Source organism: Calliphora vicina, chromosome 2 (assembly GCF_958450345.1).
Source record: "Calliphora vicina chromosome 2, idCalVici1.1, whole genome shotgun sequence".
Classification (NCBI taxonomy): domain Eukaryota; kingdom Metazoa; phylum Arthropoda; class Insecta; order Diptera; family Calliphoridae; genus Calliphora; species Calliphora vicina.
Window position 1 is genome coordinate 139,522,297 of NC_088781.1, and position 16,634 is coordinate 139,538,930.

Sequence of the window (16,634 nt, forward strand, 5' to 3'; positions counted from 1 at the left end):
AAGATATAAATAATTTGTGTTCAATTATTTTGTTTATACCTATAATAGATTAGGAAGATATATTCGTTATATGATGCAATTACGAACAAATAGGTTGAAATCAAATATCAAGTATTTGAAAATTTTTCAAACAAAAATACCTCGTGACAATTTGATTTTATGTTATAGGCTTTGAAGTATTATAGTTTAAAACGCCTTTTATATAGATTTTAAATGTTTTGAGTCACTGTATTTAGAAACTGAAATTATAAAATTTTATCTAAAGAATTCCAGCAATATGTACAGTCCAAGATTGAAAAAACATTTTGCTTCAAATATTTTTTCTATTCTCGTCTATTTTGTCTTGACATGTGGGGGTTTACTCTGTAATTTATAATTTGTATGCAATAGGTTTTAATTCTGAAGTGTTTTCTTTCGAGTAACCCCGATGTAATTTCTTCATAATTTATTTCCAAATGCAGAGTTTTAGAAAAAGTTCGAGCTAGAAATTCGGTCAAAATGGAATTGATTGTATTAAATATGAATACAAACAATAGAAATAAATGTTTTTTATGTATGTATGTTTATTTCATACCTTCTTACCTTAGCGTGTGAATTTCCTTACAAAAGCACATCCCATAGTTATAAGAATTTTTCTTAGAAAATTAGTTTGTTAGTTTTTGGAGTAAATAAAGTCAGTTTAGAATAAGCACTAAAAGATTCAGTTGTTTTTAATTGAACCGAATTAAAGGTCTAACAGATATTGATGAGGCAAAATATGTCGAACAACTATATCGAAGAGCACCGAACACTTCTATCAGAAAAGCAGCTCCTAAAGTTAAATGCCCTGATTCTTTGGGCGTAGAGCCTAATGCTAATGCTGGCTCTACGCACTAGCATTGTTTCAAAGTTCTTTTTGTTTCAAAAAGAACTTTGAAACAAAAGAACAAGCGAAAAAATGTATGTCAAACTTGGTTAAAAATACTTGTTGTGTGATGGATGATAAACTTATGTATTGGTAGACTTTTTACATCTTCCGGGTCAAGATTTTATGTGACTGATGGTCGAGGTAATGTTCAAGAACAGTACCGCACAAAAAACAAACAAAATTCCTCAAGAAGTTTGTGTGGCAAAACATTTGCAGTTGTGGCAAATGAAGGCAATCATTTGTGACATCAGGCACGATAAACACAGAAATATACATATATTTCATATTGCACTATGAAAAAAGGCCCTTGAGTGGTATTCAAAGGATAATGCCAATTTTGTACCACGGGAGGTAAATCCACCCAACTGTCCAGAACTTCGGTCTTTGGAAAGGTATTATTGGGCTCTTATAAAAAAAAGAATTAAAGAATTTGCAGTTGTGGCAAATGAAGCCAATCATTTGTGACATCAGGCACGATAAACACAGAAATATACATATATTTCATATTGCACTATGAAAAACAGCCCTTAAGTGGTATTCAAAGGATAATGCCAATTTTGTACCACGGGAGGTAAATGCACCCAACTGTCCAGAACTTCGGTCTTTGGAAAGGTATTATTGGGCTCTTGTAAAAAAAAGAATTAAAGAACACAGCAAAGGTATCCCAGCAAATGTCCGATTATAAGTGTCCAAAAAGGTAACGGAACAAACTATATCTTTAATGGAGGATTTCCGTAAAAAGTGATTAAATTTATAAATACCGAGTAATATGCCAATATTTTAATGTTTAATGAATTTGTACAATATTTTAATAAATTTACGTATTTTTGAGAATTTTTATATTGAACGGTTTAAGTGTTACTTAACTTAATGCAAGTATAAGGTTTTTTTTGGCACACACTTTAAATAAATAAAAAATACTTCATTAAATACAGGCCTGTCACAGAATTCCACTTTTGTTTTAATATAAAAAACGCTGTCAAATTAAAATCAAAAATACAGAATGAACCTAAAACGAAATCGATCGGATTAAATTGGTTTCAATTCCGTAGTTTTTATTCTTCAGATTCCGTGTAATTTATTAATTCCAAAAATATTTCATAATTCTGTATTTTAATTTGACAGCGTTTTTCATATTAAGAAAATGTAAAGGTACAGAAATTTATTAAAAATTTTAGAAAACTAAATAATTACAATCAAATATCAATTCCACTTTGAAAACTGAAAGTTGTTTCATTCCGAAGAAATTTTCGTTTTACTTTTTCTGAAGAAGCAAAATACGGAAATAATTCGACTTTCGATCGGAATGGAATTCTGTGACAGGCCTAATAAATTCTGATTAAAGTTCTCTTTCGATTATTTGAAAAATGTACTGCTTTTAGGCCTAATTTAATATTAAAAATTTTCCGGGAATGAACAGATTTGTTTATTATTGCCGGAAATTAGGAACCCTAGACCAGATTCATCGTATAGTTAAGCTTTTTTCGAAAGTGTTTTTTATGTGCATTTCCAATGCAAAATAGCATTGAGATTAGATAATTGAGAGGTGTTTATTGCTCTAATAAATTATTATACAAAAGTGATAGATAAAAAACTAAGATTTAGCGATATATTTAACAATTTATTTTTTTAAACGTTTTCTAAGTCAAAAAAGCAGCTGAACATTTTTATTTATATCTGAACAAATTGTTAGCTCAAGACCCTTAACAAAAAAGTCGCAAATAAATAATTATTAAACCATATTTATATATGTATGTATATATTTATTTATTTTTTTTTATTGTTTTCATGATTTTTTTTTTTTATTATATATATTAATTTTCTTGTTTAAGTCTAATAACATTGTGTATGTGTGTGTGTTTTTGTTTTATAGATAGATAGTTTGATTTCTGTACTATTTTATTATTTCATTCAATATTTAGCTACATTACAAATCATGTCCAAAGAAAAAGTGATCATCTGCTAAAAGAATGATCAAATTTGTTTGATGTACATATTTAATTAGTAATAATTTATTGTTTATTTTATTGTAATATGATTTACTTTTTGTTTGTTTGTTATTTGTATTACGGTATCTACTATGGGTAGTAATAAATATTTTAAAAGTTTTTCTTTTTTTGTTTTTAATAATTAGCAGGATTTGGATTTATAAGGACAATTGATTGGATGGTTGGTTGTTTGTTTGAATTTATTTGTTTTATTGGAAAATAATTGAAATATGAGGAGTTAGTTTAAGTGAATGATTTTCTTGTTTTTTATTTGCTGTTTTGTAGCAGCAATTTGCACATTATTACTTTTTTATTTTTTTGTTTGCCATAAATTTTGTTTTAATATTTTTTACAATACGGAAATTGCGGAAGTGGTAGGAAAGATTTTTCTTTTTTTTATATAATTTAACATAACATGGGTGAAAAACTAACAGGAAAAAATAATATTATTTATATATATTTATAAAAAAACGTAAAGAAGGAATAACATAAAATCCACAACAAACCCAGAGACTTGAGACGTTGAGGCCTAGAATTTACTTTTTGTTTCTAAAATGAAAGTACAAGAAAATAGATTATTTAAAAAGACTAGATAAAGAGAATAGTAAAAATCTAAAACAAAGATAAGAACATAATTCTATCATAAACAAAGCAAACAAATGAACATTTACTCAAACTATAAGTTTGCCCGTTTAAAAGTTTGTAATCTCTAAAGAAATATAAAAAAAGAGATTAAATTAAATATTGTATTGTTTAACTACTTACCTAATTGCTCTATCCATAATATTATTAATACGTGTTTCCGAATAACCTGGTACTAGTTTGTGTATAATTTCTTTGAGAAACAGATCACTTACACCAGGACGACTGCGTTCGGCCAATTCAAATACCGATTTCAAATCGGCTATGTCCAAAACATTCATATTTTTACTGGAATTACTGCTATATTTACGTTGTATCTAACATTTAAAGAGAAATTTTTTAATAAAAGTGTTAAAAGAAAATGTTTTATTTTTAGAAGGTGATAAATTTAAATGCTACTTACATCAGAGAGTATGGGGAATAGAAAATTATTTAGACAGGGACTGTTGGTGGTTATAATACGATTGCCCAAACCGCTGCTGCCGCTACCACTGTTGCCCATATTCTTATGATTGGCATTGGACGTAGTGGGTGAGTGAGCAGCTGTTGTTAGGGACTCGTGATTTATAAAGTCTCTGTTGGCGTGTGTATTTCCATTGTAAACATTGCCCATACTGCTGCTGGTTGCGAGCATATGGCTGCCGCTGCCACCACCACCACCAGATGAGGACACAGCAACTGAAGAGTGTGAAGCTGCCATAGTACTGCGCCGCAGAGATCTGTCATCTTCGTCGTCACCACGTTTACTATGATCCAATAATTGCAACTAAAAGGGGTAAAGAAGAAAAAAAAAACATAAATTTGTAATTTCCACAGAAAGTAAAATTAAGCTCGGGGTCCAAATTTCATTAAAGACCCAACATAATTCAAATTGAAATTATTAAGTTTTTGCAAAAGGTAGGGTGGTCACACATGGCAAATATTTGACGAAAAAGACGTAACCGCTAAATTTTAATTCTTTTAATTATTTTAAAAAAACTCCATTTACTTAGCACAATTCAAAACAAATATTGAGTTTTATTTTATTTGATGCAGTTTGATCTTACAAAGCACTTGTAAGAGTAAACAACATAAAACAAATTTGTGATATATTTATTTTCTTAATATTTTTATATAACTTACCCCCAGTAACACGAAGTCTGGTTATATGTTAACTAATAGTTAAACTGACAGTTTTCATACAAAAATAATTTTAACCGACCGTATAACTATTAGTTAACACCTAACCAGGCTTCGTGTTACTGGGGGTAATTTAGAATAAAAAATTGTTTAATTATTAATTATCGATTTCAAGTAAATCAGTATACCGAAATTTGGAAACACAAATTACCACAATCAAACGGTGACTGGATTTGAAGAAACGAAATTTTAGTCTAAAAATTGGACCTGACAACTTATTTTATTCCATACAGCTAGCTAAAAGTCAAATGTTTAAATAATTTTACATCAATACTGCAAAAATTACTAAATATTTTTAAATAGTTTCTTGGGTCAAATTTTACGTTGTTGAATTTAGTTATGATTTTTACGAAAAATCTTATGTATTAAGAACATTTTACAGCTCTTAAAGGTTAAAAATTACGGGATTTGTTTAACTTAATGAAACAATAAAATTTTTGTGAAATTGTTAAAAGGTCAAAGTTCATATTAACGGAATTTGTAGTATTTTCAAAGGATTTTAAGGACAATTGAGGAAAATATTTCCTGAAATATAATTTTTTTTTGAATTAAAAATTTTTTTTATCAAGTTTTTAAAAATATTTTTTTTTAATTTTAATTTTCTTTTAAATTTTTTTTTTTGAATTTCAAAATTTATTTTATCAATTTTTTAAAATATTTTTTCCGAAATTTTTTAAAAATATTTTTTTTTTAAATTTATTAGTGAAACAAATTTTATGACAAAAAATATTTTTGTTGGTGGAAAAAAATGGTGAAATATTAACGGAATTTGTAGTATTTTCAAAGGATTTTAAGGGCAATTGAGGAAGATATTTCCTGAAATATAAATTTTAATAAGAAACAATTAAGATTGTTGTTATATTCGGCTGTACCAATTAATATTGGAAACAATTTCTTGGCGAAAAAAAAATTGTTTATCAAAAATAGGTAAAAACATGTAAGAGAGCAAATTCGGCTGTGCCAAATTATATTTTAAAATTTTTTTTTTTGAATTTAAAAATTTTTTTTTATCAATTTTTTGGAAATATTTTTTCCCAAATTTTTTAAAAATATTTTTTTTTAAATTTATTATTGAAAAAAATTTTATGACAAAAAATATTTTTGTTCGTGGAAAAAATGGTGAAATATTAACGCAATTTGTAGTATTTTCAAAGGATTGAAGTAAATATTTGCTGAAATATAAATTTTAATAAGAAACAAGTAAGAGTGTTATATTCGGCTATACCGATTAATATTGGAAACAATTTCTAGGTTAAAAAATTTGTCAAAAATAGGTAGAAACATGTAAGATAGCAAATCCGGCTGTGCCGAATTATACATTCAAATAAAATTGTTAATAATTTTAGGTAAACTAAATTAAAAAAAAATTATAAATGTTTTTTTTTAATATTAATTTTCATTTAAATTTTTTTTTTTGAATTAAAAATTTTTTTTTATCAAGTTTTTAAAAATATTTTTTTTTATCAGGTTTTTAAGAATATTTTTTCCCAAATTTTTTAAAAATATTTTTTTTTAATTTTCATTTAAATTTTTTTTTATCAAGTTTTTAAAAATACTTTATTCCAAAATTTTTTAAAAATATTTTTTTTTTAACTTTATTAGTGAAACAAATTTTATGACAAAAAATATTTTTTTGGTGAAAAAAAAATGCGGTTTAAAAAATATTTTTGCCGATTTTTTTTCCATTGAAGGGCCGACGTTATAAGGCGTTATATATGCCCTTACAAATGTCTTTTGAAATATCTACCATTAGATATCCATATTGTCTATATTAATAGTATTCCAAATATAGATCAAAAATTGATTAAAAATCGAGGTTATTAGCCATGTGTGGTCCGACTTTCTCGATTTTAAATAGCAATCGAATCGGGTCTATAGCAGATATGTTGATGTATGAATCATGTATGTAGGTTATTTGGTGGCTACGGAAAGTTGATTTCAACATACAGACGTTTAGACGTAAATTTGTTCAAATATTGTACAAATCCATCAAACATTAAAATTTTGGCATATTATTCGGTATTTATAAATTTATTCACTTTTTACGGAAATCCTCCCATTAAAGATTTTATTAGTTTGATACCTTTCCTGTGTTCTTTAATTATTTTTTTACAAGAGCCCAATACCATTCCACAGGCCGAAGTTCTGAACAGTTGGATGGATTTGACTTCCGTGGTACAAAATTAACAATTGTTTGAATACCACTCAAGGCATAGAATAAACACATAGAACGGAAGGAGAGAGTAATATATATTGAAAAATTACTCTCTTTTCACACATACGGGTGATACAATAAAAAAATACATGCAATACATTCTCATGAATTAGGTTTTTGACAACAGGCTTAGGTTTTTGGCTCTCAGTTACCTATCTAGTTGTTGTCTATGTCTCAAGGGCTCCACATTTTCATAGTGGATATGTCAAATCGGGCCAGAAATATGTGCTGTTTTAAGAAAGGTAAGGTAAAATAGACACTTCGTTATATTTCGGTGTTTATCGTGCCTGATGTCACAAATGATTGGATTCATTTGCCATAACTGCAAATGGCTTGCCACACAAGAATCTTTTTAGGGGATTTTTTTTTGTTTTTTTATCCGATATTGTTTTCGAACATTACCTCGTCCATCAGCCATTAAAAAATCTTGAACCGGAAGTTGTGATAAGTCTGACAGTACATAAGTTTAATCATTCATCACACAACAGGTGTTGATTTCAACAGACAGAAGGATATTTGACAAAAAGTTTTAAAAGTTCTAATTTTTCAAAAATATGGATATTTTTCATAAAAATTATCGGAAATTTTAATATTTGTAAAGTATTTTAATGAAAATATAGGAAGTTATTTCTTAAAATCAAAATTTTTGTAAAATAATTTATGTGTTTATCGTATTTTTTTGCTCATATTACAGACAATTATGCATTGATTTGGATAATTTTCAATAGCGGGAAACCCAAAACACTTATATGCTAATATAAGACCTCAATTTATATGGGGACTTAAAAATGTTGATTTAAACCTATGTGCGGACATTGTTAAATCTACTATAATTAAAATTTATGAGAACATTTAAAAGTTCGTCATAAAAGATTAAAAATCTACAGATAAATCACAAACAATATTTGCTACTCAAACGATTTTAACTACCTATTTTGATTTCTAGTTATTTCTCTGTTACTTGTTAAGGGTAGGACAATTAACAAATACAAAATATGATTATGTGACCGAAAAACACTCAATTTTTAATATTTGTGCTGCAGAGATAAAAGAAGAGTTTGAAAATTAGTAACAACAAAATAATCTATAAAAAAAATTCAAGTGTTTATAACAAGCTCATTAAAGATTGTTTGTTAGTTGACTAATATATTAACAAATATTAAAATAGTTGGCTTTTGAAAATAGAGTAAATGGGTGCAGCTGCTCAAATAAAATATTTTTTTCAATTTAAATGAAAAATAAGTTAAAAATGTTATGAATGGATTTCGCGAAATCAGGGTGAAGGGAAAGAAACACTTTTAGAACAGAAAATATGTATATACAGTTAAGATAAATGTTAATTTTTCCCTTTTTCCTAGACTAAAACTTCGTTTTATGCCTCTTATTTATGTTTAGTAAAAGAAAATCATGTTAGAGTATAACAAATCACATGTACAATTTTACTACAGTTTTATATAAATTCACATTTATACATATTTGTATTAAAAGAAATGTTTCCTAAATGTTTCCATAAATAAGCCCACCTCTGTTGTGTTTTTGGTTCACACTCATAAATAAATAATTTGTTATCACAAAACAAATAATTGTGGTAAATAGTGTTATTTAGTTTTGGTTATGTTGTGTTAATCACTATAATCTTAAATGATTAGGAAATTTAAAAAAAAGCATTACCGATGAACGTCTCTCGATTTCGGCATCCATGGATGCGGTACGTGTGGGCCTTAGATTGACCTTCTGTTGTTGTTCTTTGTAGTTTGAACTAGACGAACTGGACTGCTGCTGCATAGCGCCAATACCGCTTAGTTTAGCAGAGCTCTCTAAATTACCAGTCGAAGAGGCATGCGCATGTTTTTGCTGCTGCTGCTGATGATGATGCTGTTGGGAGGAGGAGGAGGATAATTGATGTGAAGAATGTTGTTGTTGATGTTGCTGTTGTTGTTGCATTAACTGTTGCTGCTGCTGTTGATGATGATGATGGTGATTAGATTCCCGAGTGTTAGCTGAGGCATTAGCCATATTTGAGGACGTTACAGTTGTGACGGAAGATGATGGCACCATCGGTGTGGAGGAAGAGTTTGCATTAGCAGATGATGATGATGATGATGATAATGACGACGATGATGATGATGTGGGTGTGGTTGCGGAATTGGGCGTAAGGCTATTGTTGTCACGTTTCTGTGGGTTTAACAAGGAGCTGCTTATATTCGAAGCACTGCTGCTTTGCTGATGTTTGCTATTGTTGCCGCTACTGCTTAATAGTAGGCTAGAGGGCGTTAAAGTCTCAGCCACACCTTGGGTTAGTTTATCCATTTTTAGTTCTTGCTCTTCGAGCCTATTGAAGTGATTGGAACTCATTTTATGTGCATCACTATTTACATGTAAACCTTTGACGGTCATTATCCAGGGTTCATCGGTATTGCAGCCCGGCTTGGAATCATCACTAAAGAAAACACAAAAAAAAACAATTTATTTTAAGAGCTGAGAATTATTTAAATTTATTTCATAGAAATACTTACGAATCAGAATTTTCGGATTCGGTTTCGCTTTCATCGCCTTTTTGTAGTTTCCATTTTTTGTAGCGATCAATCAAATCAATAAGGTACGAATTTTTCTTGGCTTTTTTGATAAAAGGATACTTGAGTAATTCTTTCGCTGTGGGACGCTAAAATTACAAGATTTATAAAAATTAACCAGGTGTTATTTTCTTATTAAATATTTAAAAAAAAAAATACTTACATTCTCGGGATCCTTGTTAAGGCACGCTTCAACAAAATCTTTAAAGGATTTCGTGTAATTTCCCGTCAATTGTGGCGGATTATTTTTGGGTATGAGAAATAAGACACGCATGGGATGTAACTCAGAGTTGGGCGGCTCACCTTTGGCCAATTCAATGGCCGTTATACCCAGCGACCATATATCGGCCTTGGAATCATACATGGACTGTTTTATAACTTCGGGCGCCATCCAGAATGGTGTACCCACAAATGTATTACGTTTCGAGGTGGTGTTTGTCAATTGCCCGGCCACACCAAAATCAGCCAATTTAACATCACCCATTTCACTTAGCAAAACATTGGCCGCCTTAATATCACGATGTAGTTTCCTTTCCGAATGCAAATAGTCTAGACCCTTGAGAACTTCGCGCAATATAATCGCTATATGCATTTCTTCGAAAGAACCAGCTTTCATTAGATCCAGAGCCGAGCCACCGCCCAAATATTCCATAATAATCCAGAGTTTTGTACCCTTGAGAAAGGAGCCATAGTATTTGGTGACAAAGGGCGAATCGCACTGCGACAACACCATAATCTCCTGTTGAATATCTTCGATTTCATCTTCAGCTTCTTCCAAGTCAATTATTTTTATGGCTACCACCTAGTGGATTCAAAAAATTAAAATAAGTTGTATTGGTTATAATGATATTTAAAAAAAAACTCACCTGTTGTGTACGATTATCAATGCCTTTGAATACTTCACCAAAAGATCCTTTACCAATACGTTCCTGCTTGGTGAAGATTAGCTCCGGGTCTACCTTTTGCTATAATTAAAAAAGATAATTAAAATACAATTATGTAGGTGTGTCAACTGTTTTATAATGTTACTTAATGACAAAAAGCCATAGTCAAAATCCTTAATTTGGGAATTTGTTTAGGAAAAATCCATAGTACTTTGCGTAGGTGTGGAATTTTTAATAATTTTGTTTACAAATATCACACTCCCCACCTTGGCTTCTAGTTATTGCGTTAAAATCTTAGGGTTCATAAGTTATTGTTTAAACTATATTTTCTGGGCAAGTATTAGCCCAAAGTGATAAAAAGTCTTCATCACTTAATTTTATGTTTTCTATATTTTTATAGATTTTATTTCTAATATAACCCTCGTATTCTTAACATATTGACAATGCAATGTGGTTGCAATCCCAAATAGCTGGACAAAATTAAAAAAAAAAAATTTTATCTTCAGAATAAAGCGAAATATATTTTTAATAATAGCAGATTTTTAAATGTTTTTTTTAGTTTTCATGACAGCAATGCGTGAAGTTTAGCAAACATTGGCTCATATTTTAGTTTAATTTTCTAACAAATTTATGCTCTGCTAAATAACCTTTAGTCACTAGTCCACCACCGTGTTTTGCGATCTTCTTGGACTGTGGTAAGACGAAACAATGATAAATTTGTTTGGATCCGATGGGAAACATTGTGTTAGGCACCCAGACAATAAGGCATATGATTCAAAATACACTAAGAAGACCGTAAAGCATTGCGGTGTATCCATCATGATATGGGAGTGTTTCTCCTCTTCTGGTGTCGGGCCAATATATTGGATTAAGAACAAAATATGCGCCCCGAACTACGTAAATATATTGCAAAGCATAATGCTTCCATTTGCTGAGGATGAGATGCCCTTGAGATGGGAGTTCAGCACTCCTCAAAATTGGCAAAAGACTGGTTTGCTGTTAACGAAGTATGTACATCTTATGGAATGGCCTTCGCAGTCACCGGACCTTAACCTAATAGAACACCTTTGGGGAGTGCTCAATATGAAGCTGGAGGATTTCAGTCCGAAAAATAAGGACGAATTGTGGGGAAAAATTCCAGGAAGAGTGGTTTTCCATTGACAATTACTTTTGAAAAAAAAAAAAATGGTCCATGAGAGTCACAGATGCAATTAAGACAACCCCTTTGTATCTATATCTGGATTGCTAAGCCATTAATATAGACAATATGGATATCTAATAATAAATATTTCAAAGTCCTTTGCAACTACGTATATAACGCGTTAGTAAGTCAGAACTACAATGGGTCAAAATCGGGAAAAATATTTTTTAATATTTTTTTGTCATAAAATTTGTTCACTAATAAAAACAAATTAAAAAATGTTGAAGAAAAAAATTTTTAATTTTGTTTATCTAAAAAATTTAATTTTTATTTACAAGAAAGGTATATTACATTACATTAAGGGCCCTATGCTCCTTTTTCGGTACAGCGGAATATACATAGCTCTCTAATTTGTTTAGATTCTGTGGAAAATTTTCGAAAAATCGTCTACTTAAATAAATTTTACTGTAGATATTTTTTAAATTAGGTTTTGATAAACCTTAAATTTTAATCTAGTATTTAAAATTTTTTCAGTCAAAAAATATTTATTTTATTTTAAAAGTTGTTTATATCTACTACTACATAATGCAGAGCTTTTTAAACATAATTTTTTGGATTCAGAGACCTCAAATACACATAAAAATGTCACCAATTAATTTTGTCCAGCTATATTAGAATTTTGGACAACATAGCACTGACAATTTCTTATATTATAGATGTTAAATTTTATGTTTTTATATAATTTTGTCACTGTCATAATGTTAAGAATGTAAGTTAAACATTTTAAAACCAGCTCTTTAATTATAGCTTTTTTAATTTCTTTCCATAAATAGTATTTTAGAATCTAAGGGCGGGTTTTTGATTTGAAGATTGGAGATTAAATTAAGTTTAAACTTATTCTTGCTCTCTTTTGATTTAAAATTTATACAGTTAAAAAAATGGGTTTGGATGTGTCGAAAATAAAACGACATCTTTCAATAGAAGCCTGTTTATAAAGATAATAATCATTATGAGAAGCCGATTTTAGATATAGTCTTTTCAGACAAAATTCTTCTTCACCGATTTTTGATAAACCTTATAGTAGATTTAAAATTTTGAGCTGTTATAAAAAAAAATGTATCTATCGTTTAAATTCTTTCAAAACATTTATGATCGAATAATTATTTTAGGAAAAATTTACGATTTTAACTTTTTTTGGTTGTAAACTACATACATATTTTCAAGTCGCCCTTTTAAATCCGAGAAATATTAAAATTAAGCACTATTTTTGTGAAAATATAACCATATTTCAAATTCATTTAAACGTTTTTAATTTAATTATTGTTTACGACTGGGCGGTTTGAGCAATTGCCAAAAAAAATTAAATGTGCTATTGGGGAATTTATTAAAAATAAGAGCATATTTTTAGTAAATGTTTCAGCTAAAATTAAACGCCGGCCTTAGTAATTTCGATAAATTTTCAGAATTTCACTTTTTATATTTTTAGTAATGTTTCTTTACTCGGCTGAAAGACGTCGTGAAATTTAGTCGCCGAATTTAATATTTCCTACTCTTCACACTTTCCCTAATTTTTCTAAAATTCCTTTACATTGGCCACCCTATAAAGTTAAATATGTGTTTGTTGGTTGGTAAGACGTTTATAAAACGAGTGAAAAAAATTAAATTCACAAGAATGTGGTTAAAAAGCAAAAATATGCGATAAAGTACAAAAAAAAAATAAAAAACAAATAGTAATTGATGATCTCATTTTTTGGCAGCGGTGGAGTGGAGTGTTGGGAGCAGTTAAAAAGTAGCCCTTATCTTTGTCATTAAAAAATAACTACTTAAATTCTATTTTCCAAAATGAAAATAATAAAAATAAAACCAATTAGTAGAACTGCAACTACAAAGATCAGTGCTAATAATGAATGCTCTAGCAAGCATTCAAACAATTCAAAAAACTCACCTCTGTCCACGACATAGTGGTGGTGCTGGTAGTGACGTCGGGCAGCTGATGGAAGCGGTGGCACTGTGTCAAACTGCCCCTGCACTCGTTGCAACTGCTGCCGTTGGTATCGACACTAAGCTATGGCTTCCTCTTCCGCCTTTTTCGAGTTTTGCAGATACAAAATAAAAAACAACAAGACACTTCTCCCTTAATTGAAACGACAACAATGATCCACAACGTCTACTTCCGTAAACATCAGCAGCAGCAACAAAAGCGGCAGCAGCTCTAACTCTATGCATACACAAATACCACACTCGATGGAACGGTATGTGAGTTGTTAGTAAAACAGAAGAGAATGAACTGAGCTGGGCTAGGTGTGTGTAAAATGATCGTGGGACCCCCTTTTTTACTCGTCTAGTCAATCACAACAATCACTACCAATAAATATACCAAGTGATATGTATTGTCAGCCAGCTAGCCAGTCAACAATTGGGACTTAAACGGGAACAGTTTGACTCTCTATATATCTATAGTATATTTGTTTCTTGTGCCACTTCTTCGTTAGCTGTTGTTTCGCAACTTGCTGCATTCACACCAGCCACATACATACACACATAAAAAATTTGTATTATTTTATATTTTTTTTTTCTCAATACGATTTCTTTACGCTACGTTTACAATTCGTTGCCAGCCAGTCAGTCAGCCAATCTTTTGTCTGCTGTGGCCCTTTATTTAGGTTTTTCCCTTTGGAAATTTTCTTATTTGTCTTGGCGACAAATTAACAAATCATTTCCACACTTGGCTCAATTTTATTTAATTATTTAACTGTTCGTTTTTTGTATGCTCTTTGCATATAAATTAGAATCAAATTTGGAATTCTTTTTTTCTAATCTGTGTCGAAAGACAGATCTTGTTTTACCACTTCTTTTTTCTATTTCATTAATTTCTTCCACTTGCTTTGTTTTCAATTTGTTTTTTACTGTCTGTTCGCTCTCTTTTTTATGTGTGAATTGTCTCTTTTTTGTTGTTTTTGCTCTTAAATTGTGACAGCCTTTTTTGTTAATCAACTTTCTTTTTTTCAACGTTTGTGATTTTGCAGATTAGATTTGTTACAAATATTTTCTTTTTGATGCACTTCTGTATAGAATGATTTTCGTTAAATGTTTTACAAAAATATTTTGTCGTATTTTATGTTATTATGAAAATAAACAAATTTATATATTTATTAACAATAGCAGTTATGTAAATAAGTCAAATAACTTTACTACTACAATTATTCTTTTGGTGTTTTTGCTCTTTGATTCTTTACTAATTTTTTCATGTCAGTAGCACACATTTGATATATATGAAAGGTAAATGTTGGAACAATGACAGCTGACATTAAAATATTGCCAGAGTATGAAAAGTAAGTGGTGCGTAGCAGCAAGCTTTTATATGTGTAGGAAATATGATTTTTATTAAAAAGTTTAGTTTTTCGTTATAAACATAAGTTTTTAATTTAATTATTAATGAAAATATAATCAATTTATACATAATAGGGGGATTCAAACAGTTGCTACCAGGTCATCCTCCAAATATAAGCCTTGTTTTTTAAGGTATTGTTTTTTAAGGTATAGCTTTTTGTTCATTTTCTTTTGTTTGACATTTTGCTAATTCGCGGTTATTGCAAGCTATTAAATTGTTAGTAATCTACTACTAAGCAAATGATTGTGTTCAAGGAGTAGTTTCTAGTTGTTTTAACAGTGTTAATTAAATAATGCAAATAAGTAAATGCATTAAAAGCCATTGCTAATGTTATTTTTATGTGTGCCTCTAAATTCGTGTGAAAAACTTTGTAAATAAACGTTAAGAAATTGTCTACAACCAATATTCAATTTGGAAATATATTGTAATCTGCTAGCAAGCAGATGATTGTGTTCTAGAAGTAGTTTCTTGTTGTTTCAACAGTGTTAATTAAATAATATATGTAAATAAGTAAATGCATTAAAAGTCATTGCTAATAAAAATATATGAAATATCAAAATGTTTTAATGTGTGCCTTTAAATTTTTGTGAAAAATGTTATAAATAAGCGTTAAGAAATTGTTCTTCATGTATCTGTTGTGTATTTCATTCGTTAGCCTTTTTTTCTGGTATTATATATTAAAGATATTGGTCTGTGAAAACCAGGATTAAAGCTCAGCAAAAGAGTTCAAGAGGTTTTGTAGCAAGCAGCTTTCAAATGTAAGTAAATTTTTTTGTATTTCTTTTTCCTATTCCTATTAAGGGTTTTTGGAGCATACAGCTTTTGAATGTATTATTATATGTGGTATTTCCTATATCCTCTTCCGTTATTTATATTAACTCAATGAAATTTAAAACAGTTCCTTTTTCTAATGTGAATTTAACAAGATAGAAGTTTATAAAATGAAATAAAAAATAGTGAGTTACATATATTTAATGCTTTACTTTATAAATTATTACTTCACTTAGAAATATTAATTTCAATAAAATTATAGAAACCTTTTATCACATGAAGTGAGGGGATTTATAAATAGCTTTTAAAACATTTCAAATATGTATGTTTTTAATGAAAATATTTTTCGAATTAATTCAAAATAAAACTTTTTTACATTATTGAATTAAATTTGTTTTTCCAAATTTTAGATTTTGAAAAATGGTTTCGTTTTTTTCGGTAAAGCTTTTACATACATACTTATAAAAGAAATGTTAAGTTGGTGTTTGTCTAGACTATTACTATTTGTATAACAGGGTGGCACATTACATCAATGGCCGTTATAGCATTTGTATGTTTGAAACTTATTTTCAAATGTTTAAAGTTTTATCAATTATTATTTATGTATATCATGGAAATACCTATAAAATACATAAATAAAAAATTATGTTACCTTTAAAATTTAAAGTTTAAATTAAGTGCTTTTTAATGATCTTATTTAATTGTTTAATATTTATAAGATGATGATGTTGTTACCTTTATGCTAAGTCATTGTTCGGAAAGTAAACAATGCAGTTGAAATAAACAGTTCGATTTAAAATCAACAAAATACCATGAAAATATGAAGCTGTTCATAAAGAAATTCGTTTAAACAGGGTGTTTTCATAAGATGTGTTAGTATAAATTATTAAATCTAAATTTTAATGAATGTCAGTTGAATCATAATTTAAAGTTCGCCTTATTT

At 29.1% G+C, this 16,634-nt stretch overlaps 1 protein-coding gene across 1 annotated transcript; it reads right to left on the bottom strand.

The window, feature by feature from the left end:
* Positions 1-2,649: 2,649 nt before the first annotated feature.
* On the bottom strand, positions 2,650-14,793 carry GckIII (Germinal centre kinase III). Its single transcript, XM_065502228.1, has 8 exons — positions 13,475-14,793; positions 10,371-10,469; positions 9,668-10,306; positions 9,448-9,593; positions 8,603-9,371; positions 3,941-4,303; positions 3,661-3,854; positions 2,650-3,444 (listed from the first exon to the last, which is right to left on the bottom strand). Exons 1-8 carry the CDS (start codon positions 13,487-13,489, stop codon positions 3,432-3,434), a joined length of 2,238 nt encoding a protein of 745 aa, XP_065358300.1. The 5' UTR covers positions 13,490-14,793; the 3' UTR covers positions 2,650-3,431.
* Positions 14,794-16,634: the final 1,841 nt, after the last annotated feature.